We start from the raw sequence: 25,138 nt of genomic DNA on the forward strand, positions 1-25,138 counted from the left end.
TCCTAATCTTTTCCATTATTTTGCCTATCCCTACCTTTGAAGCATTTTCAGGACCTTTTTCCCTTTAAGATAGTGTACAAAACTTTTATTGTCACCTGGAGCTTTGATGGCTTAATGAGTTCCATCTAAAATACTTGGGACTCTTGGGAGGCCTTCCAACTACGAAATGTTCAAAGTCTTCTCCAGATGGCATGTCCTCTTAAACTGAAAGATGATAAAAAATGGAATCAGTCACACATTTTACACAGGGTTTAGCTCAAGACTTGGTTGAACAGATGTCCTCTGCAGTAGCTTAGAAACATCCTGTGCTGTGGAAAATTGGGGAGAAAAAAATCATCCACATCTGTGCCAAGTTTGTAGGTGATCCTGCAGCAGGTGATTTGGGTCAATCATTTAAATTAAGGAACCTATCCATCAAATATTGGTGAGACGAATGATGGAGATTCTTGGTTGGGCGCATCTTTGCAGAGATGTACTTCCTAATCATTATGGGTTTTCAATTGGACACTTTCCAGTCTCCTCTGTTCTGTAAGATATAGATAATAGGATGAGCAAGTGGTAAATGAGAACTATTGAAAAAATTACCATTCCTGATTGATATCAGCAACTGGAAAGTATACAAGTGCCTAAACCTAGATTGTATTAATGAATTAAATTATTGCATTAGGTTCGAAAAGGAAATCCATCTCAACTTGTGTACATAGACAATGCAGGAAGACTTCTACAGCATGAAAACAACCTCAACTTCAAATTGTTGGAAGGCATTGATGAGTAAGTACGCCTTCATTGTCAGATTCCTAAAACATTTTCTCACATTGATGTCAATATCTCCCAAATTCAGTAATGCTTAGAACCCATGCTAGGGAGTTGAAACCTTGGACTCTTGGAACAGCTACAGCAACTGAGCCATAGTCAGTTGCTGATGGAGGGGACACACAGGGATGAATTTCACCAGCTTCTGGGTAGTGGGAACAGAGGCTGGCAAGAGGGAGAGAACGGAAAGGAGAGATGAAGTGTTTGGTATTTGGTAAATGCTGATGCTTGGTGCCAGATTGATCCAGTGGAGTATAAAAGGCCCCAATAAGAGGCACCAATGACACATTTCCAGCAGCAGATTAATATCCATCACATGGAGAGTCCACAGAGGTTGGCCCACTTCTGGGGGAGGAGGTGGCACCAGAGGAGGAGGTCCCATTGCCTGAAGAGGGGCCATTAAAATGGAAAACCCATTCGTAAAGTCCTCCAGAGGAATTTCTCTTCTGATCAGCATTCTGCCATCTGATTATTTGTAAGGAACTACCTGTTCCTAATGGTCTGTGGCTGTGTCTGACTCTCCTAGTTGGAATTGTTGGCACTCACAATGGGGCAGTGATATGGAAATCCTGCCCATAGGCCAAATATAGGCAGTTAAAAGATTACCTCAAGAAATATATTGAGTGGATTCCTCTGCTGTCAAGTATAGTCTTTTGGTCCTACGTGTCATGGTCCCGAAGCCTGTGATTAAAATTCAGTCTATGGTGTGGGAAGATGAAACCTCAAAAACTTATTCCTCAAGTAGGAGAAACATTTCAGAGTCACAAGTTACTGCACAAGAAAAACATATCTCTCAACGTCTTACAGGTCTCCTCCCACCTCAGCAGATGAGTCAGTACTGAAAAATAATATCTCATGTTCTCTACCTTTCATGACCTCAGGACATCACAAGTGATTTACAACTAATAAATATTTGTTAAAGTGTAGTTATGTGCAATTTACATACAGATAACAATGTGTTAATGCCTACATAATCTGCATTAGTTAAATTTGTTGGAAGTCTAATATTGATCAGGATATCAGGGAGAACATCCCTCCGCACTCCCCTACCCTTTTCCTTGAATAGTGGTTGTAGAATATATTGCATCCATCTAAGAGGGCAGGTGGAGCCTCTGTTTTCAGTCGGTGTCACTTTAATAACTTGCCTTCATTTTTACCAATGAATAATGGGGTTACTGTATTTCATATCCTGCACTCCAGTAACAACTCTGTGCAAAACCCTCTGACTACTGTGGACAGTGCAAACTGGATGCAGCATGCAATGCCAGTACCTGAATGTAATGTGCAACGCTGCCTGATTGGAGCATTCAATGTGTGCTGAATATATGCTGTTTCATTACTCAGATTCAGCAGGCCATCAGAATTTAATGAATCTAAGTAATGCAGCTAACTGAGATATTGCACAGGCTGATGCTTCCAGTTGGTTTTGCAGATGTTGTTCTTGGAGATTTCTGAAATACTGTGGTATGAAGAGAGATTCATCTGTCCACATTCCTGGATGAAAACTTCGATATAAATCCATAAATATATAAAACCAGCTGTTCAAACCACTTTACCCTAGAGATATGTGTGTGGCAGCGGAATTACCTCAGCAGACCTTCTTCAAATATTACGAGCTTTCTGCTGAAACTGGCCAGCCCTGTACAGAATTCATATCTGAGCCATTTTAGACTGTCAAGTCGAGGAAACACAAGTAAATTAAATAAATATTCATAACAGCCTATAGAGATTCTAAATTCACAAACAATTAACTATGCAGTGAGCTGTCAGTGGTGCTGGAGATTGCATGATGTTTCCTCAATTCACTTACACCACTTGTGCAACACCCAACAAGATAACAACATTGTTCCTATAAGTGCACATAAATGTGAGAAAACTACAAGTTGTAGTGTGTCATCTCAGATGCAGGAATGTCACTATGGAGGAATGTTATCAGAGAAAGATTGATGCGAAACCAATGGAAAAGAACTTGTTGGAATGTTTTAAGGAAAGCTTTCCAGAAACAGAAAAAGTCAGAGAGGTATAGGGAAGAAATTCCAGATCTGAGGTTCTGGACAGGAGGAGGAATGACCATGAATGTTTAAAATTAATTATAGCTGGGAATGTACAATAATCCACAGTTGGAAAAGCGCTAAAAGATTGTGTACTTTCATTGTACATACATAAGGAAACACTAATATGTAGTATAAGATAAATACATAATGCAGCTATGCTGGACACAATCTGAGGCATTAGCTAGAACTGTACAATACATGATGTAGCAGAACTGCAAGGTCCTGGTGCAGCAAAGGCTGTGAAACAGCAGGGAAAATCTAATAAGGAAACACTAATATGTACTATAAGATAAATACATAATGCAGCTATGCTGGACACAATCTGAGGCATTAGCTAGAACTGTACAATACATGATGTAGCAGAACTGCAAATCCTCAGGCAGTAGTTGGACCTTCTGCCTGATCCCTACACAAATTCCATGAAATTTGTCTAAAGATTCCTTTGATCAATTTCCAAATCTAAATACCTTGCTATTTGCAGAAAGAGATATTTCTGATGCTTTATTTATGCGTGTCACAGATTTCTTAATGGTTACATCTGCTCTCCTAATATTATGTGCGACCAATTTATCATATTCTATTTTAAATATTTTGACCAAACTTTCATTCTATATTTAAAATGCAGTTCCCTTGATTTGAAATTTTGTTCAGAGCAAATATTAATGGCCTTAAAATTGAATAAAACTCTAGAGTGACCAGTTGAATTATATTTTGATTTTTTTTGAAAGGCATTGCACAGCATGGCTTTGGAAATTAAATATCTGATAAACTAGGTAAAGGCCTGGTTTGTATTTGCATAATAATGGAATAAATCAGACAATGGTGCAGTAAAATGCAGAAGTCCAGAAGTTGCTGAGATTTTCCCTGCTGTTTCACAGCCTTTGCTGCACCAGGACCTTGCAGAGAGGCTGTGCATTAAAATGCATGAAAGGGTGCCAAGTACCTGTGTTTATCCACTAAACATACCTGAGAAGACCACATTGGGAACACCAGATACAATAAACTAGGTTGGGAGAGAGACAGGTGAACCTCTGTTTCAACTGGAAGGACTGTTTGGGCCCTGGATGGAGGTGGTGTGCCGGCAGGTTTTGCAACTTTTACGGTTGCAGGTGGAGGTACCAGAGGGTTCGGGAGTGGAAGTGGGGTTGGTGGGGAGAGTGGTGCGAACCAAGGAGTGATAAGGGAGCGGTCCGTCTGGAACACAAAGAAGGGTGAGCAGGGCCAGATGTTCTTGGTTCCTAATTATTACCAGATTGCCTCTCTGACCCCAAAATTCTACTTTAAAGAAGTTACATCTTATTCCTTCAAAATATAATTCATGTTAAATATTTTTAAAAACCATTCATTAAAGTGGAACATTTTAATTCTTCCATCTCTTTTAGTGCACTCTGTCTTAATCCCATCTTTCTTGCCCTCAGTAACTTGATATAACAGATGTTAAAGTAGATGACCAAAAGCTCAGTTACATGTTTAGAGATGTATTTTAGCAGAGAAAAGAGATGTTGAGAGATTTGGGGAGGGAATACCAGAATTTTGGGGCAGCTGACAACCATCAATTCTGGAGTGATTAAAATCGGGATGAGGGGCTCTTCTGGCATGGTGGTAGTGCCCTTTCCTCTCAGCCAGGAGGCCTCGGTTCAAGCGACGTTTGCTCCAAAGATGTTTAATAACATTGCTAAACAGGTTGGTTAAAATATGGGATCCCATTCTATCTCCATTTTGGTTTAACCTCCTCCCCCTTCTCCTTATCTTTCCCTCACTTTTGACTGTTTGTATTGCCCTTAGCACATTTTGCATCTAAGTTATTCAATTGGAAACATGGATGGTTTACTAGTGGTTGTTAATAAGATGAAAATAAAACACCTGTGTGTGTAAAAGTGTTTCTGGATATGATAAAAACAAAGAAAAGAAAATTAAATCAGAGTACTCAAGAAACCAGAATTAAGGGCTAATGAAATCGTCGCCTTCCAGAAGGTTACAGCAACACGGAGGGCCAAGGAAAGGTATAGACAAAAATGAGAATTTTAAAATTGAAGCATTGCTGGACCAATGCAGATCAGCAAGCAAGTTGAATGATGAGTGAACGGGAATTGGTGTCTGGGGTGAGTCAGCAATGTTTTGGATAATAATAAATGGGTTCTGGTGTCTCTCTCTTCCTTAGGTTTCCTGCAAATGTCATCTCAGTTTTACAGTCTGGATGTTTACAGAAGAGGTTGCTGAGGTCTCTGCACATGGACACTGAATTCTGGGGCAGTCACAATGGGATAAGAGGCCTGAAGAAGCTGGTTCAGGTCATAGAGAAGAGGGCTCAACTATTGCTCAAATACATCCAGGAAAATAATATCAAATTAGTTCAGGAATAATGTGAACTCAATACAATCGACAGTCAAAAGTATGATATTTAGCTATCAGTTGTTTGCGACCAGAGATGGAAAGCCTAATCTGAAAGACCACAATGTCTCATGTTGCATACATGATGAGACTTTTGGAGACATTATTATCACCAGAAAGACAGACAGTTATCAATCCAAGTTTGCAGTAATTTTGCTTTAATGCATTCAAACACATTCACTGTGAATTCTCTCGGAAATGCAATAGCAAGGGACTTGCGCCCTCCTGGTGTTTGTGGTCCCTCACCCTGGCCCGTTCTTATGGAAAGGGATGCTTAAATGTTTCAGGGAGGGGCCAGCTGAGGTGTTGCCTCAGTTGTAGGGTAGGGGGAAGGGAGCAAACATTGACCAGCTCTCGCAGTCAAAAATGTTTGCAAAGTTTGTTGCCAGATTTTAAATTTAAATCAACAACCTTCATCCAATCCTTGGTTAGAAAACAAATCATTTAAACCTTTGTACCCTCTACCTGCCTCTCAATGCCTAACTCCTGGCCCTCATCAGTGTAGACTCCATTCTCTTGTGGCCAGTGTTGCCAGTACAGAAATGTGATAATATGTACCATATATGTTAAATAAGAATGTAAATAATTTCTCCTGATGTTTCAGTTGTACTTCGGTAACTAAACTAAAACTAGTGCATACACTGAAATCTGCCATCATTACTTGAAATAATTAAAAGACCTATTGGGAATGCACCTGTAATTAGTATTGGTTCTATTCCGATCCCCCAGGAAGGCTTAGAATTGATGTGTGACCAAGCTAGTAATTTAATTTTGACTGATTTCACTTTTTATTTCTGGCATGCCACACCTCAAAATCACAAATTTAACAACCATATGTCATAATGAAACTACAGTTTTCCTTAGAAATTTAGATATGAGCTTTTAAGTTTAATACACTCTGCAAAGTTGTCCCCTGCACCTATTAAACTCCATTTATAATATAGCAGGATACAGAGTACAATCCAATTTTTCTCAAAAAATAGACTTCTGAAGTGAAATGATTCATGCAATGTTTCTATTACAGGAGACAAAGCCACGTGGTCAGATGCACCCATTGAACTGGTATTAATTTGCATTTAGGAGTAGGGGATGCATCCTAAATCCCATTAACCAACAGCTAAACTTTTTCTGAATCTTTCAGGATTTGGTTCATTCGTACCCTAAAGAGATTACATTAGGGTGTTGAATGTAGAAAATCACACAACACCAGATTATAATCCAACAGGTTTAATTGGAGCGTCGCTCCTTCATCAGGTGGTAGTGGAGGGCTCAATCCTAACACACAGAATTTATAGCAAAAATTTACAGTGTGATGTAACTGAAATTATACATTGAAAAATTGATTGTCTGTTAAGCCTTTTATCTGTTAGAATACCATGCTAAACCTCATGGCGTGGACAGAGAACACAGGGGGCTAACACCTTCAACATATTATCTAGCTATCAGCATTGTTAACAGCTAGCCTGAGAATGCAACTTTTTAAAAAAAGTTTTGTGATTTGCACATGAAAGAAGTGAAACTATCATGGTATTCTAACAGATGAAAGGCTTAACAGACAATCAATTTTTCAATGTATAATTTCTCAGGTTAGCTGTTAACAATGCTGATAGCTAGATAATATGTTGAAGGTGTTAGCCCCCTGTGTTCTCGGTCTATGCCATGATGTTTAGCATGGCACTGTAAATTTTTGCTATAAATTCTGTGTGTTAGGGTTGAGTCCTCCACTACCACCTGATGAAGGAGCAACGCTCCGAAAACTAGTGTGCTTCCAATTAAACCTGTTAGACTATAACCTGGTGTTGTGTGATTTTTAACTTTGTACACCCCAGTCCAACACCAGCATCTCCTGGCTTTCTTTTATCTCTTTATCTCAAACTTATCTCTATGTGAACCATATCAGACCCTCAAATTATAATCATGAGCTTAATATTAAATTGGAGTACAGCAGAGTGATTATGTGAGAAAGAGAGCTATGCAACTCATTGTACTATTGCCACAAGCGGTTTTTACAGTTTCTCGTAGGTAAATTGAATTCAGTGTACTTAAATTACTTAAATGGCAACATTATTTTTTAATGTGAAGACAATGGAGATAACAGCTTGTTCTGATAGTTTAAATAACAATGTTTGTAATGTCTACCTATGTCTGTGGTCTAGATGTTAGCCTCCATAAAGCCTATATTATGTATATATAAGCCAACTTTCCTCATCCTGCCTCCTCCCACCTTTCAGTGTTTGTAGAAATAAAGTGATATGCTGTTAAAACGCATTCCAGTCAAACACACCTGAGTTCATTATTATCTCTGGGCCTGTATATAAGTCAAATACAGCAAGAATTAGAGTGTATCCTTATGCCAGGGGAAGAGCACACACCCAAGAGCTGGTGAAATTCAGATGCTGTGGCCGACTTTTAAATGTTCTGGCAGATTTTTTTTTAATTCATTAACAGGATTTGGATGTTGCTAGCTGGGCCATGATTTATTGACAATGTTTAGTGCCATTGCAGTCCATTTCCTGTAGTATGCCAATGCCTTTGGTGGGGGGTGGTTTCAGGATTTTGATCCAGTGATACTGAAGGAATGATGATATACTTCCAGGTCAGGATGGCAAGTGGCTTGAAAGGGAATTTGCAGATGGTGGTCATCATAGAATTCCTACGGTATGGAAACAGGCCTTTCGGCCCCTCAAGTCCACACTAACCCTCTGAAGAGTAATCCTCCTGGACCCATTCCCCTACCCTACTACTCTACATTTTACTTCTGACTAATGCACTTAACCTACAAATCCCTGAACACCACAAGCAATTTAGCATGGCCAAATGACCTAACTTGCACATATTTGGATTGTGGGAGGAAACTGGAGCACCCAGAGGAAACCCACGCAGGCACAGGGAGAATGTACAAACTTCACACAGACAGTTGCCTGAGGCTGGAATCAAACCCAGCTCCCTGGCACTGTGAGGCAGCTGTGCTAACCACTAAGCCGTTGTGCCGTCCCAGTGTTCCTATCTATCAGCTGCCCTTGTTTTTTCAAATGGTAGTGGTTGGGAGAAGGAGCCTTGGTGAATTTCTACATCGCGTAGATAGTGCACACTGCTGCTAGTAAGTGTCAGTGGTGGAGCAAGTGGATATTTGTGGACCTGTTGCCAATCAAGTTGTTTTGTCCTGGATGGCGTCAAGTTTCTTGAGTGTTGGTGGAGCTGCATTTATCAAGGAAAGTGGGGAGTATTCCATTACACTCTGGACTTGATTAAAGTTACACCAGTTACTTGTGAGGCTGACTGAGCACATGTCTGGCTGAGTGGGAAGTGGGGGGTGGGGGGTATAACAAATGTTTGAACAACAAAACGGTTGAAATTTTGTATAATCAAAATATAGTTCCAGAGGGATCCTGCCTAACTGCTTATCAATACCCGATGTATCTGTCTGCATCAACACTAGCAGATTTGATTTTAACACTTAAGAAATTTCTTGTCTCACCAGGACATGATAGATTGAAGCTTTCAATATCAATTCATATGTTGGTATTTTACCAGTTCTTACTGTCTCATGGATTCTTTTACTTTCCTTCTGCCTTCTTGTAGTTCCCCATTACCCTGCCCTGTATTCTTTCCAGTTGACCCACCCATGTCTGGCAACACCTTCTTCTCATGATAAACCATTGTCAACCTTTTCATTAGCCACCATCCACATATTTCAACAACAAGTTGCATTTATAACATAACAAAACATCCTCAGGTGCTTCACAGAAATGATAACTGGACGAAGTTTGATACTGAAATACACAAATAAACTCTGGGACAAGCGATTATAAAATTGGTCAAATCAAGCAGCAGAGGGAGATAATGAAGCAGAGAGATTAAATGGGGAATTCGAATCTCTTACTATTTTCTGCCTGCAATATCCAGAAAGAGAACCTTTTAATATAGAGTCTGTTCCATCAAGAGCATGTAATCCTAGAATTCCCTTCTTGAGGGCATTGTGGGTCAACTATAGCATATGGATTGCAGCAGTTCAAGAAGGTAGCTCTGTCACCTTCTCAAAGACAACTAGTAAATGCTGGCTTAGCCAGTGACATTCACATCCCACAAGTGAATAAAACCTTTTGCTTTGATAGGGACAGGTGCCATACAAGAGGTAACAGGAGTGGCTCATTTGCCCCATCTGTTAGTATATTTCCCAAATTTAGGGTGAACAACAGAGTAGGAAGCACCAGCTCAAGAAAGATGCCTCACTCCTCCCTGTAAGCATCTTGTTATTTAGTTATGCAAGCACTGATACACAAGTTTGCTCCAGGCTGCTGCCCACAAATGATCTGCTACCAGGACCCAGTCTTCTGCATGATGGTGGTGGGATTGGGCCCACACATCAGAACTCAACTGACAACCCATCACTCTGCCCCATTCCAACACAATTCATTGCAGCTCTACAGAATTCAGGCAGTTTAGTGGTCATGATTTAGTGGCCCACTGCATATATTGGTGCAGGAAAAGATAGAGGTGCTGACACTCTTATCTGTATGGTTGTATCAATACTATTTCATATGGAAAATCACGGTTTACCAGGTTATTTGATTTATATAGCTGATACCAAGACAGTGAGTGAAAATGTTGGTGTAAACTATGCCAGATTGTGTCCTTGCATCATTCAATAATATCTTATGTTGTCATTCTGTAAAGGCCCTAGAGGCTAAGAGTTCATATAATAATTGAATGATTGATATCCAATGCTAGCCACATGTGCCTCTCTCTTCCTCTAAGTAATAGGAGTTCAAAAGAAGTCCAGAAATGAAAATGGAGATGGTGGGATCTTCTTGGCATCTCCTGCCCACATTTACCACTTTGGCAAGGCCTCAGAAAATCTTATCTAATACATTATGATTTTAAACAGAGAAGCACTAAAGATTTGAAATGAAATGTATGTCATTCCCCTATTCCTAAGGGCACTGTTTGCAGCTGGTTTATTGATAGTGAGAGCAGATTAGTATACAGGCCTCATTAACATTGAAGATCCTATCACTGTGTTTACATTGAAATGTCAGTTACAGGATAAGACATAACTCCCACTAAGCTTACAACCAGGAAGAAATGAGGACCAGATGTGGGGAGGTCACTATCTTCTTTTTACTGCACACTTACTACTGGAAATTGAGTTGCATAGAGGATATGTAATGTAGAGAAATAAAAAAAATCAGCCCTTTTGCAACTTAGAAATTGGAGTAGACTTTTCAGCTCCTCAAACAATACTCAAGTTCTGAAGAGGAGTTGGACTCAAAAGATTAACTCCCTGTCTGTCTCCACACAGATGCTGCTCGACCTGTTGAATATCTCCAGAATTTCTGTTTTTATTCAACCCCTCAGACCTACAATAGAGCTTGTTATTATTTTTCTATAAAAGGTATATGTGCAGGCGAGGGCACAGATGTATGATTAAACTCAAATTTCCAAGATTGTCACTCTGTCATTAAACATTTCAAAAAGAGCATCTCACCATCTGCTTTATCACTGATGTACAATGAACACCATAAAGCTACTCTCTTTGCATATTAGATACTCACTAAAATAGTTACTGAAGGTGAAGTTCATGAATTTAGGTTTAAGAACCTTTTTAACAAACTTCATTGATAATTACTACATCAGTCTCTTCAGCCATGAACATTATTAAGTTTACTTGTTGGAGATCTTAAAAATGCAAAATCTTAAACTAATTGTTTTTAACTTTTGTCTTGTTTCTTACTTTGTCTATTTTAAGACAATTGTTTGTCTGTTTCAATTTCTCTGTCTGATTTGAAATTGAATTCATTCTACTTGTTATGTATGGCTTTATCTATTAATAATTCTGCTCAGCTTATTATTGTTAACTTATTCCTCAACCTCCCAAAATCCACCATCCCTAAAAGCAGCACCATGCCTATTCATTCATTTAATTGAGGAATCTTCAAAATCATCCTCCTGTTCCTTCATTTCACTATCATGGATCTTGGATCATCATTAGCTCAATCCATTTGTCTGCCTCTTGTGAAAAGCTGGCCAACATAGTTCCACAGCAATGTCCTCAGAAGCAAATTAAACCTCTTGAAGTATATGATACCTTTGGAAATTCTGGTGGAACCACACTTTCCAGTAGCATGTTCCTGCTCTTATCAACCTTCAGTGTGAAAACACTTCAGCCCACATCTGCTTAAGTTCTTTTGACAATAATTGCAACCCAATTGGTGAAGGAAATAAATTCTCCTTATTTGCTCTTGCAAAACTTCCATAATTTTGAACACCTCTGTTAAATATCCCCCTAAAGTTCTTAGCTTATCAGAGATTAGTCCCAATTTCTCCATATATTTGAACACCCTCACCTCAGGTATCATCCTGACACAATTTATAACTGTAACTGAGATAAGACTATTCATTATTTCAACAGATTTTTGGTACTTGATTTTGCGGATTAGTTCCTCACCACAGGTTAATTTCAGTGGTTGCAAGAAGTTTGATTGTCCAACCACTTTTGAAATTTTGTGCAACTTTTATTGCTAAAGGATTTGAGTACAGGAGTAAAGAACGTTTGCTGCAATTGTATAATGCCTTGATGAGGCCTATACTGGGTACAGTTTTGGCCTCCTTACGTAGAGAAGGATTTACTTGTCATAGAGAAAATGCAATGGAGATTCACCACACTGAGCAGGTTGGCCATATGAGAAGAGATTGAGGAGACTGGGCATCTATATGTTAGCTTTTCAGAAAATGCAAGTTGATCACATTGAATTTACAAAATTCTTACAGAGCTTGGCATGGTTAATATAGGAAAGATATTTCCCCCGGTTGGAGGAGAGGGGTTCTGGGACTAGGGGATACTGTCTCAAAAGAAAAGGTCAGCCATTTAGGATGTAGTGGGTGAGGCAGAATGGAAAGTAGTGATCAGAGTGAGAGATGGTTTGTGTGGGTAAAAATCCCACATACACTGTAAGATTCTACAATGATAGGAATGATTACAGCTGTTACTACACTGTAACTTCTTTTACAGTCTCTCAGCGTTTCTTGGTTGTCAAATTATCTGTGATCATATAATTTTCTAGACATGAGTTACAGCCCATATTCGTAAGAGAAAAAGGTTTTTTTTTTCATTTGCAGGATGAGGACATCACTGGCTTGGCAGCATTTATTGCACAATTGTTAATAGTCAACCACATTCATGTAGGTGTGGAGTCACATGTAGGCCAGACTGGGTAAGGATGGCAGTTTCCTTCCCTCAAGGACATTAGCGAACCAATCGATTCATAGTCATCATTAGATTATTTTAATTCCAGATTTTTAAAAATTGAATTCAAATTCCACCATGGCAGAATTCAACTCCAGATCCCCAGATCTTTATCTTGGTGTCTGGATTAACAGTCCAGTGGTAATATCACTAAACCATCATCACTATGACTTGGAGAAACAAATGCTTGTCCCTGCTTGTTGTGAGGACGTGCCCCTTCCCCTTGCAGGTGCTATCACTGGTATCTCCTCCATCCATGTAGACCTCAGAGGTCACCAGACTCTTGCACAATCCTGCTTTTCCTTCACCCCACCATTATAACTGTGCCTTCAGCTCTTAAGCCCTGAACTCTGGAATGCATTTTCAGCCTCTCTACCTCTCTTACTTCAAGACTCTACTGAAAACCAACCTTTTTGACTAAGCTTTTGATTATTTACTTTAATTTCCCCCTTGTGACTTGGTGTCAGATTTTGTGTGGATTGCTCCTCTTAAACCCATACAGTCAGGCTGTGAAATGAACTTGGTAATGATGGTTTATCTCTGAATGAGAAGCCTTCATTGAACAGCAGATGGCGATATTACAAAAGACACAAGTGATGTCATGGGCTGGATGATCCTAGGAGTGGCAATCTTATGTCGATTGAGTTAGATTTGGTCAGGATCAGAGTGGTGCTGGAAAAGCACAGCAGGTCAGGCAGCATCCGAGGAGCAGGAAAACCGACGTTTCAGGCAAAAGCCCTTCATGAGGAATAGAGCTGGTTTCCAGCATCTGCAGCCCTCACTTTTGCCTTAGATTTGGTCAGATCTGGAGAAGGGAGCAGGTTTGGGTCCAGTGGGTGGTGGGAGTGTAGGTTGAGTCTGTTGAATAGGAAGGGGGCTCCTGGCTTGGGGAGTGTTGGGTCTGGGACTGGTGAGTGCAATGGGTGGAGGTGTGTGAGGTAAGTATGGGGTCAGTTGAATAGTTACTGAGAAGGTGGACTATGTGTTTAATATTCTGACTTTCCCTCAGTGACTATTTTCCCTAATTTCATCAGAACTTGCCGAAACCTCTGATTTCAACATAGACTTTTGGAGCTTTCCAAGTATAGAGGAACTGCTCACCAGACAATTCAGTTTCTGAGGCAGTTCTGTAGAGTGTGCTACATTAGGCATATGCAGGATCCCATGTGCAACTCCCAACTATACTGGAAAAACAAGTGTCTGGCCATCATAACATCTGGGCCATGGATATTGCAATGCTGTCATCAGCCAGAACATACAACTATAAACACTACAGCTGCCCAATGACAACAGGATAGCTTTGATTTGTATAGCACCTTTCATGAGCCCAAAATGGTCCCAAACACCTTATGAATCATGAAGAACTTTCCAAGTGTAGTCACTGTTATAATGCAAGAACCAAAACTCTCAGAATGATCTAAATAACACACTGTCATGTCTAAATAACATGTTAGGGATAAATATTGGATGAAAATGAGTACTGCAGATGTTGGAGATTAGAGCCAAGAGTGTAGTGTTGGAAAAGCACAGCTGGTCAGGTAGCATTGGAGGAGCAGGAAAAATCGACGTTTTGGGCAAAAGCCCTTCATCAGGAATGAGGCTGGAAGCCTCAGGGGATGGAGAGATAAATGGGATGGGGGTGGGACTGGGGGGGGAGTGGGCGAAGGTAGCTGACAGTGCAATAGGTGGATGGAGATGGCAGTAAAGGTGATAGGTCGGGTGGGGAGGATGGAGCGGATAAGTGGGAAGGAAGTTGGACAGTTGGGACAGGTCATGAGGACAGTGCTGAGCTGGAAGGTTGGAACTGGGGTAAGGTGGGGGAAGGGGAAATGAGGAAACTGATGAAATCCATGGATAAATATTGGACCAGGGATAAATATTGCACAAGACACCAGAGAGAACTCCTTTGCTCTTCATTGAAATAGCAGCCCTAAGTTAATTTACATTTACCTGAGAGGCCATTGCTGCATGGGTTTCATTTAAAATTTCAGCAAAAGAGAAATAACAACCTCCAAATGTGCAGCACTCCCTCAGCATTGTGTGTCAATTGTAATATTTATTTTTACACGCAATTGATGGGAATTGTGATTTATTTGAATGCAATAAATAGACACAAACTAAAACAATAGTTGTTGGGATAGAAGATGAATACCTATAATGTAGAACTCTAAATAAATATAAAAGTCAACAAAGATTTGTTCCACCATAGTGCTTTACCAACTGAATGCCTGGAATATGGTCTGCACTGAGTGGCAATTGAATTGTGTGATCATGCTGCTGGACTATGGCATGAATTCACAGCCTTCTGACTCCGTGACAAGACTAATAACCACAGAGCCATAGATGACACATTGAAAGAAGCTTCTTGAGGCTCAAAGTCAAGAATTGAGCTCTTCTCTGGTTGTACTTCATGTTTTTTTAATCAGTTTACAGACCAAGTTATTTTTGTTTGCTTTTCCAGTTCCAAAAAAAAGAGATGGATAGGTTTCCTCTGTGGTTAATATTACTGCCTCAGACGTTTAGTGGCACTTAGGCTTGTATCTCATGGTTACCATGAACTCCTGGAACTCTGTATTGATTGCCTTACGAGATTATTTTGGCTCCAAACTTCTAAACTGGTTCAAAATACTCATCCTTGTTTCCTAATCTCCATGCTGTTACCCCTTTCCTCCAGGAGGCTAAGGAAGTTTGGCATGACCGTAAAGACTCTTACTAATTTTTTTTCAATGCACCTTAGAAAGCAAACTATCTGGATGCATCACAGTTGGGTATGGTAACTGCTCTGCCCAGGACCATAAGAAACTACGGAGAGTTGTGAACACAGCCCAGTCCATCTATTGATTTTCCATCAATTTTCCATCTATTGATTCCATCTATACTTGCTGTCTCGGAAAGGCAGCCAACATAATCAAAGACCCCTCCCACCTCCCTCAGGCAGAAGGTAGAAAAGCTTAAACACACATACCGACAGATTCAAGAACAGCTTCTTACCCGTTCAAATATAATGTTGACCTCACTCTTTGTGCACCTTCTCTAAGCTGCAACATTGTATTCCTCGCTCTGTTCCATTACCCTTATGCACTTTTCGGCATGCTCTGCCCGTTCTGCACCCAACTACCGAGTACATATGGCAATAATAAATCAAATCAAAGCAAAGCAAACATAAACTTTTCCAACCCAAACATAAACTTTTGTCTGAGACAAAAACAAAAATTGCTAGAAAAGCTCAACAGGTCTGGCAAAATGTGTGGAGAGAAATCTGAGTTAATGTTTCAGATCCAGTGGCCTTTGCACAGAACCTTCTGAGACCGTCTTGACAATACCTGATAAAATCTCATTGCATTTAAATTTATGTTCAAACTCTTATCAATTAATCCTATTTGCTATCAATGACACTAGTTATCCACTTATGGATTGGCTAAATACAAATTAAAGCTATTAACAGATGGTAAACAATTGGATATGGAGGTAGTAACTGATTTTCTTCCTAAATTATATAAGTAGCTACAAACCTTGGAGACTTCCATGCTGTTCCAGTTTTGGCCTCGAGCATCCTCAAAAGTTTTCCATCAATGGAGTCTGTGCCGACAAGTACCTGGGCTTCAGATTCTGGAATTTCACCCCCAACCTCACCATCTCTCCAGTCTATTTTAAGACACTCCTCAAAATTTACCTCTTTGATCAAACCTTTAGCAACATGTCCCAAAATCTGGCTCAATGTCAAATGTTAACAACATTCCTGGGAAGTATTTTTCAATGTTTTAAAAACTTTAATGGTGTGTGTTATTATAGGATACAAAAGCATTTCAAGAAAGGTGTAGATAATCAGGTTTAGGATTTGTATGAGGTGAATTGATATTCAGGACTTCCCGAGTGAAGACTGTAAAGCTGTCCTAAGACTCAGGAGAGAAGGTGAAATCTTGAATACTATTTCTGCACTGGGTTTGTCATTGTCACTCAAAATACTGAACGTTTTCAAGTAGGAGTTAGATATAGTTCTTAGGGCGAAAAAGATCAAAGAGTATACGGATAAAGCACGCACAGAGTACTGAGTGTGGAGCAGATTCAAAGGGCTAAATAGCCTACTCAGTTTCTTATTTTCTAGTTTTTATGTCGTCTGAAGTTTGCTTTATTCTGATTGCTTTTCATAAAGAAGACCTGCACTGTCAGCTGTGTGTATGAGCTCCACTCTGACAACCTTGCCAAGTAAAATGATAAGGACTGGAAAAAAAAACATAGGATTTTGCAGTCAGCCAGAAATAAAAGAGACAAGCTTTTAATAGTAGTGTCACAGCATGAAATGAAACCACTGCACTAAATCACATCTGTTGGCTTAACCTTGCAGAAAATAACCTCGAGATGAAGGGAAGCAGAATCTGGAAGAAGACTGTCATCCAATCAGACACCCCTCAATGCATATTTACAGATGCAGAAATTAGCATCAAAATGATGTGACAGAGACAAAACAACTGGGAATGCTCCAGCTTCAACACTTTTTAATTTACTTTAACATGGACTCCTAGGCTTCGTCTTTGTAACTCTTAGATTTACAAGTCTCATGTATATTCCAAACCAGACATATACTAAATTACAGGATGACTTGGTGTTTGGAGGAAAGACAATCAGAATATTTGCCCAGAATCTCGTATTAAAAAGAATTCAAAGTCAAATAGATTATCCACATAGCATGTTCCCAGAATGGAATATAAAGAGAATTATATTCGCATTGGGATGAAATGTCACCATCTTACAACTGGCTTATAATATGAGTTTAAGCCTTCATTGATGTAACAGATAAAAGAATTTTCCTATAGGGACACATCAACACATCAGAGTGCCAAGAACACAGTGCAATTTCAGCCTAGCTTGACATCTCTTGTACATTGTGTCTGGCCTGTGAGACTGCATTCTTCAAAACTAAAAAAAAAAGGTTGACTGTGTAGTTTCATCACTGCTACGCTGGCTTGGAATTTACAGTCAGTGGTGAAGAAGTGCCATTCAGCATTCTTTATGCTTAGAGCAGCAAATGCTTCACAGGCTCCTGAGCGGCAAATCAATGTTTCTAAAGATTCTTTCCAACACGTGCCTTTTGCAGAGGCTATGTGGCTTATGTAAGCAGACAAGCAACTGCATGATTCTCTAATTGCTCAAAGTGGAAAACTGAGCCACACAGAGTTTAGACCAGGAAGTATAAATTAGAATGTTGATTTTATCATAAAGCCATGTACTAAAGCAAAATAAAAAAAAGAGGGAAAGAACAACTGGATTCAGAGAAAAACATTTTTTAAATGTTTCTGAAAATCTCAAATGATTAAAGATTCCACACTTAGAAAATGTAATTTTCAAGGCCAGAGAGGTTACTTAAATAAATAACTAACTTGACATGAAACATTAATTTACATCTGAATATATCAGCCTTAACTCTTTCTCCAGTATTTGATAGGTGTCCAGTAGGTAAATTCACCAATCTCATTCCTTTTACATAATTGAATGCTGGCAAGCTGGAATTCTGAAGAAAACTTTATGGAGCAGAGCAAACTGGACAGCAACTTCTGGATGACTATTTTAAGCACTGGACATTTTGCCCAATTTACTGCAAGACACCAATGCGAATATAATTCTCTTTATATTCCATTCTGGGAACATGCTATGTGGATAATCTATTTGACTTTGAATTCTTTTTAATTCGAGATTCTGGGCAAATATTCTGATTTTCCATTAGTCTTAACATAAAATCTGATAATTGAAGTGAACAGAATGATCAATTCCAGATAAAGAAGGGCTTGTCAGGTTTTCCAACTTAGCTTAACTCTGCAATTGTTGCTTATTAAGCTGCAACATCATTCTGTGTGCAGCAACCTATGATTTGTGCAAATTTGTATTTCCATTTTAAATTTTTGTTCCCAAGTCAAACAAAATAATAAAATTGATAAGTTACCTTGAAATGGAGACTCACTGTGGACTTCCAGTCTCGAGGTGATTCCTCAAAGTGTGCTCCCACGGTGGTTAAGCCAGACTGCAACGTTTGAACTTGCAGCTTCATTTCTTTATTTTCTACTTAAAACTAAAAAGGTGCCACTGTATTATAATTGCTGCAATGTTTAAGTTTTAACTTTGTTGTTTCTTTCTGCGTTGTTCTTATGATTCTGTACCTAGGTACTTGTACCTAAGATGGCGCCTTGCATAGCGACATAATACACTTTTCACTTTACTCCAGTACGTTTGTACTTGTGTACATGTTACAATAAAATAAAATCAAAATATCAAACTATTCAAGTTTACTTCAGTTTGTTTCATGTTAGTCCTAGCTGATAAGGTAACTGCTAACAGAAACAACCATTGCAATGAGACATTTATATATAGAGTCCTTGATTTTCAGCTCATCACAGATATAGTAACATAGGAACAGGAGAAGGTCATTCAACTTACTCAAGCTGAATCTGCTGGAAAATGTTGATGTGTGCCACAACTCTATTCATCAATCTTTACTTCACCTGTCTGAAAAATCTCTCATCAATTTCAGGCTTTAACGTTTCAACTGACCTCAAAATCATAACTTTTTAAGGGAAAAGAGTTCCACCACTCACAATGTGAAAAAAAGTTTCTTGATTATATTCCCAAATGGCCACGGTCCAACTTTAAGAGAAATAATTGCTGTATTCACTTATCAAATCCCTTAGTTGTTTTAGAGACCTCAATTAAACCCTGCTGAATCTTCCAGATTCAAGGAGATTCATGGCAGATAAAAGTGACCTATCATAAATTAATTGATTAAGCTCGGATATCATCCTGAAGAGTCTACATTGCAATCCCCTGCAAGACTAACACAGCCTTCCTGAGATTAATTTCCTAGAAAACTGAATATAGTTACTCCAGATGGGTTCTAATCAAGGCTTTGTGCAACCGAAGATGAATCTCTTTACTTCAATTGCATTCCAATCAATTTCAATAAATATTCACTGTGCCATTCTTTGCAATTTCTACATGACTTCTGAATTTTTCTGGCATTTTCTGTTCTTATTTAATATATATTCTAGCTCATTTTTCTCGGGGCTAGATTGGACAAACTCATGCTTGATCATATTGAACTGCATCTGCCACAGTCACTTAAATCCATCATGTCTCTTTATAACAATTCCCTGTTCCTCCTAACTCAACATCACCCTAACAAACTGGGCACTGTGGATTTTGTTTTCATGGAATGTGGTCATCGTTGGCAAGGCCAGATATTTGTTACCATCTCAAAATGCTCTTGAGAAGTTGATGAGCAACCTTCTTGAACTGCTGAAGTTGTGTGCTGTGATGTTAAGGAGGGAGTTACTGCATTTTGTCCCAAAAATCAGGAAGGAACGACCACATCAGAATGTAATGTTTGGCTTGGCAGGGAATTTGTAAGTCATCCCCATGTATCTGCTGCGCTAATTTTATGCCAGAGGAAGTTTTGTTTTTGTTAATCGCATCAAACCCGACAAATGTTTTAACACTTTTTAAATCTCCACTTCACTTTCCCTGCTCCAAGAAGAACAATCCCAGGTTCTAGGTTGTTTAATCTACATCTCCAAAGTTTGTCATCCCTGTTACCATTATTTGAAACTCTCCAAGGCCTTAAGATTCTTCCAAAAGTGTGGTGCACAGGATAAAACAGTGAGGACTAACCAGTGAATCATAAAGTTTTAACTTCAGTTCCTTGCTTTTGTACTCTGTACCTCTATATAGCCACAAAATGATGGAATTATCTGAATCTGCACCCTTAATTCTGTCATTTTGCAAATTATAATATGAGTAGTTACGGATTTGGAGAACTTGCCAATTTCGTTTTTGCAGCATAGATCTCAATTTCATGATTTCAATTAAAAAGTGCAGACAAAATATAGAAAAAAATCCAGAGTTGAAACTGTATCTCTTAATACTATATTTAATCTTCAAGGTACAGAAATTCCACACAGATTTATGTTAACACTAAAAACAAACTTAAAATAAAATCTCTCAGCCTTTGGCTCAAATTTTACTTGAACAATAATACACAAACATACCTGGGCACAGTATCAAATAAACTGCAACGACCAAGTTAAAGCAGCATGTTTCTCCTGTCTGTACAGTTAATAACACATAGAGCAATAAATCAATTTAATTATTCATTAAATAGTCAATATTCCCTGATTCAAAAGAAAGGTAATGCACAAAGATTAAAAATCAGACAAATATTAATGACAGTTCAAAACTTTCACAATAGTCATCTTACATACACTCCGAGCACACATTTTATACTATTACATTATTATTTTAGCTTGGCTCCCAAGGTTGAAGTGTTTTTTAAATTTGTTTTATCTGTTCATTCCTCTTACTGATTTTAAACTCGTGCAATTGTTCATCAGTCCATCCTGCTACCAGTGTAGTTTTCATTTTCATGACTTTGATCTAGACACAAATTGGTTGTTGAACACTTTGAGATATCGGATTGTTGTGAAAGATGCTATATAAAGGCAGGTTTTTCTTTATATTCATCTACTGAAATTGATGTTCTGCAGCACTGTTCACATTTATCAAATGTTATTCCTGTAATTTGTATGGTCATTAGTATGTCACATTAGAATACTCCCATTTAACAGCAATAAGACTAATATCTGTGTTAATGAATACACTGACATATTCTTACAAGTACTGGCAATCAGTTCTGTTTTCACCAGTACTACAATTTCATTCAACAACTTGAGAGCACTATTTCATGTTCTCTTCAATTTTTAACATGAATCAATATGGATAATTCATAACAGACTGTCCATTTTTTTCATGTTCATTCAATACAAGTTATGATTCCAATAAAGCAGCTTCTGTGCTTGGCAATGGCCACCTCAAAGAAAAAGGTGCCACTGATGCCTGATCTTTAATAATCTCATCAGTGCAGAGTCCTCCACTGTTGATGTGTTGACAAGAAGTTAAACTGGAGAAACTAGTGGCTTTAAGATCAGATACTGGATACTTTTTGACCAGTGACTCACTTGTATGTTCCATCAAAGCCTCACCACCATGTGGAGACCTCAAGAGCATGATGGAATAGTCACCTGAATAAGGTGCATGTCCAACAACCCAAGAAGCTCAGCACCACCAATGCAAAACAGTTGCCAGATTGGCACTTCCACACCTGAAATCAAGATCTACCAATTACACCACCAACACATTTTCAGCATGCACTATTCACTGGAAGAAGAACAGGGATTCAGCAAATATATTCTAACAGCATAGTCCAACCACACGAACTTTACTAAGGTCAAAATTGGCAAAATAATCAGAATATTTTCATTTCTAAAGTGCTCAACATCCTGACTTAAAAATGACCACAAAAAGGAACTAAGGGTATCAAGACCTGCAAATACCTATCCCATCAATTTTATTTAGAATCATTGAATGAATAGCGCAGAAGATGGCAGTCAGTCCATTATACCTGAGCTGGATTGAATGACCTATGCTTTCCAATGGGAATGCAAATTTATTAACTCTACTTCTACATTTAATCTAATAAGATTATTGCAAGTAAAGTTGTAAACATAAATATTGAGCAAGATTATAACATATAAATCAAAAGGGACATATTAAGATTGCAACTTGATATTGGCGAAACCATATCTGGAGTAACATTTTACTGGAGAGGTTCAGCCAATGATCAAGATTAATAGTAGAATTTCACACATTTAGGCGCAATTGTGGAACCTGGGGTTTTTTTTATTCCAAAATGAGATGGAGGAGAGTTGGAAGAAGATTTTTAAGACAGTAATTTAGAATCAGGTAATTTTTAAAAAGAGAACTACACACAGAATTGCAGAGCTGTGAGAAGGGAACTGAAATAAGTTAGCATCTCGGCTGATTGCTTTAGCAAAGGTTACTCAATGTATGAAAAGAAAACAACAATTTGTGGAGACAGAGAACATAAAGTCTATAAACAGCCATGTTTTTAGCATCTTAAGGTAGTTGCCCTTACTGTATTTTATGCAGAAACAGTGATGGAATTGACCATTCTGCAAATAAGCAGGTACGATGAAGTAGTTTCCAACTGGGTTGGGCCAGGCTTTAATAATAGGAACTTCTGACAGAGGGGAAGAGAAAGATTTATAAAACACAAACACTTTACCAAGCAAATTCATTTTAGCTTATATGCAATCATCATGTATTCTTTTCTGTAGCTGTGGCTCAGAACACAGCAGGCCTGTGTAAAGCTCACAAGCATTCAGTATTTATAATCATTACCTTTGTTGAAGAAGCTTTGGTTGATTTTTGTTACTTCAGTCAAATGATATATAATACTTCTAAGTTGTTAGTGGAAGCAAGCTAGCCATTGTTGCTTCAACAGCAAACTCTAGCACTATCTTCACATGAATGCAAACATTCACATTGCCATGGTGAATGGTACAACCCTTACTTAGACATTCAGTTTCTGATTTCAGGTACGTCTCATGTTTTATCCAACCACTGTGTTACAAAGCAGTCTAAATCTACATTACTGATTTTAGTTACGATCTGCCCCAACCAGGGTGAACTGCAAATCAGCCAAATCTTAATTGGCTTTGAATCTGTATTTCTTTCCATCGGGGCAGCACTTGACTATAAGCTCACTCAAATTGTACAAAGCCCCAAAATATCTACTATTATTATTATTTAACATCTGTCCCTTTATTCGCTACAAGTATTTTCAGCTACAGGGACTTAACGAATATTGAATTACACATTTCTAAGTCACACAATTTATTGAAGCACATGATGTTTCTTCTTGTCTGTCTAACAAACTGCATTATGTGTTACAAGTCAGTACCTCTGCAAAGGGGCCAAGAAGGTTTTCATTAATGATGCATCTTATCCAAACCATGTAGGCTGTAAATGGTTTAATGTTTTCCATGAATGTATAGTTCTGGTAAGGCAGGATGTAAGGCATGTAGGTATTCTCACCTCGTTCCTGGATCCATACCTCATACTTCACCTCTTTTACTTTTAAATACTTTAGGTTCCAAGGTACTTCCCATGAAATGGATAACTTTCCAACATTTGTGACCTGATCAGGGGGATGGCACTTGGAATCTCTTACTTTTCCAGGATATATTAAACTGCTTGAAATAACCTTTTTGAGAGGAAGTTTGGATCCCACTGTCTGATGAATGGCACTTATCACTGATGGGATATCCACTATGGTGTCCTGATAAGCACGAAACAACCACTCAGGATTTCGGCAGCATAGGTGGCGAGGAACCTCTTTGCTCTTTTTTATACGCTCTTGTTGAGACTGAGCAAGATGAGCAATGCCACCTTGTTCCCATGGTCTGTTTGGATGGGTAACTGTATTCACCTCCTTAGTATTCCTCCAGGCAACATACTGTAGGTCCATACCAGGGAGAGATGTCAGAGTTTTATAAGGCGTGTAATGTTCTGGATTAATAGCATAGGGGAACAATTCAACAACTACAGCACCTGGGGGCAGAAAGAGTGCCATCACCAGCTGAGCTCCGTGCATGCTGACCAGCATAGAGGCTCCGCGAATTAATCGCACAAGATCACTAAAGGAATGGTCATCCAGAGTCACCACAATAGTCTTCATCTGAAATTCCTGTGCCAAACCCAAGATTAATTCCGCTTCATTCAGAATCAATCTATTAATTGTGCGACTGAACACCACAATGTACTCTTCACCACTGGAGTCTGTGGTAACATTTAATTTTTCCACCAGGAAGTTTGCAAATTGCCTAATTTCATTCCCCGATATCAATATGTTTGCTTTTGGTCGCTGAGGTTGGATGAACCCATACTGATACCAAGTGGTCATTTTTGACAATCCAACATAAGACTTTGTAAAGCAAAGCAGCTTTCCGAGACCTTTCAGGTGATCCTTCAGAAGGGGTTGCTTGTTGCTAAACAATTTGTAGAGGTCAAAGTGTGGCCCTTCATTCCAACCTTCCATAAACACCAATCGTGATTCTTGGTCCAAGTCTGGGAACAGTTGCATGGTGTAGTAGATTGGGAGGAGATCATCATGAAAGACATGCATGAGGTTGTCTGGGTTGAAACGGTTCATAATCAATGCGACGTCTGGCACAAAGACAGGTTTTGGCATGAACTGAAGAGCATCAATAGTCAACTCTACAAAATTGAAGTACTGTGCACTATGATCTTCAGCAGAAGATAAGTCCAGCAGAGCAGGCTGGAACCTCCGAGAACCTAGATTTGGCAGCAAGATAGAAGCATTGCTGTGAAAGAAAACAAACTCATCAATATTAGTAGAGTAGCAGAGGGATTCAAACCGGCAGATCCGCTCAGTGTGCATTGTTCCTGTACAAGCCATTCTGGTGCCATCTTCCATGAGGGCTTGCAATGCAGCATGGTAGTCAATCTTTACTTGGGACAGCTCTTGAGTCTGTTGAGAAAGCAACAACTCTTCCTCTATGGACATAGCATGTTCCCACAGCTTAGCATACTTCCACAACACAGCCGCTAGGATGGACACAAGTAAAGCATTTAAAACAATCGCTATGCTCATTCTGCAATGTGGTCTATGCATGTAGGGACGGATGCATTTCACAGCCAGGAGTTGGTGATGAGAGCTTCTTCAGCCAAGGCAGAAGTCAGGATTCTTTAAAAAGAAGAAGATAGTATT

General features: G+C 39.0%; 2 protein-coding genes across 15 annotated transcripts in view; one reads left to right on the plus strand and one right to left on the minus strand.

Annotated features, from left to right (window-relative positions):
* Positions 1 to 6,472, plus strand: part of gask1a (golgi associated kinase 1A) — a 56,748-nt gene extending 50,276 nt beyond the window's left edge. For all 3 annotated transcript variants that reach the window (XM_043688698.1, XM_043688699.1, XM_043688700.1), the window contains 2 exons: positions 668 to 771; positions 5,029 to 6,472. In XM_043688698.1, coding sequence (XP_043544633.1) covers positions 668 to 771; positions 5,029 to 5,230 — 306 coding nt within the window. In that variant the 3' untranslated portion in view covers positions 5,231 to 6,472. The remainder of the gene's footprint in view (positions 1 to 667; positions 772 to 5,028) is intronic.
* A 13,931-nt stretch (positions 6,473 to 20,403) lies between these two features.
* Positions 20,404 to 25,138, minus strand: part of pomgnt2 (protein O-linked mannose N-acetylglucosaminyltransferase 2 (beta 1,4-)) — a 42,154-nt gene continuing 37,419 nt past the window's right edge. For all 12 annotated transcript variants that reach the window (XM_043688714.1, XM_043688705.1, XM_043688715.1 and 9 more), the window contains one exon: positions 20,404 to 25,114. In XM_043688714.1, coding sequence (XP_043544649.1) covers positions 23,288 to 25,042 — 1,755 coding nt within the window. In that variant the 5' untranslated portion in view covers positions 25,043 to 25,114 and the 3' untranslated portion in view covers positions 20,404 to 23,287. The remainder of the gene's footprint in view (positions 25,115 to 25,138) is intronic.

Source organism: Chiloscyllium plagiosum, chromosome 4 (assembly GCF_004010195.1).
Source record: "Chiloscyllium plagiosum isolate BGI_BamShark_2017 chromosome 4, ASM401019v2, whole genome shotgun sequence".
NCBI classification, from domain to species: domain Eukaryota; kingdom Metazoa; phylum Chordata; class Chondrichthyes; order Orectolobiformes; family Hemiscylliidae; genus Chiloscyllium; species Chiloscyllium plagiosum.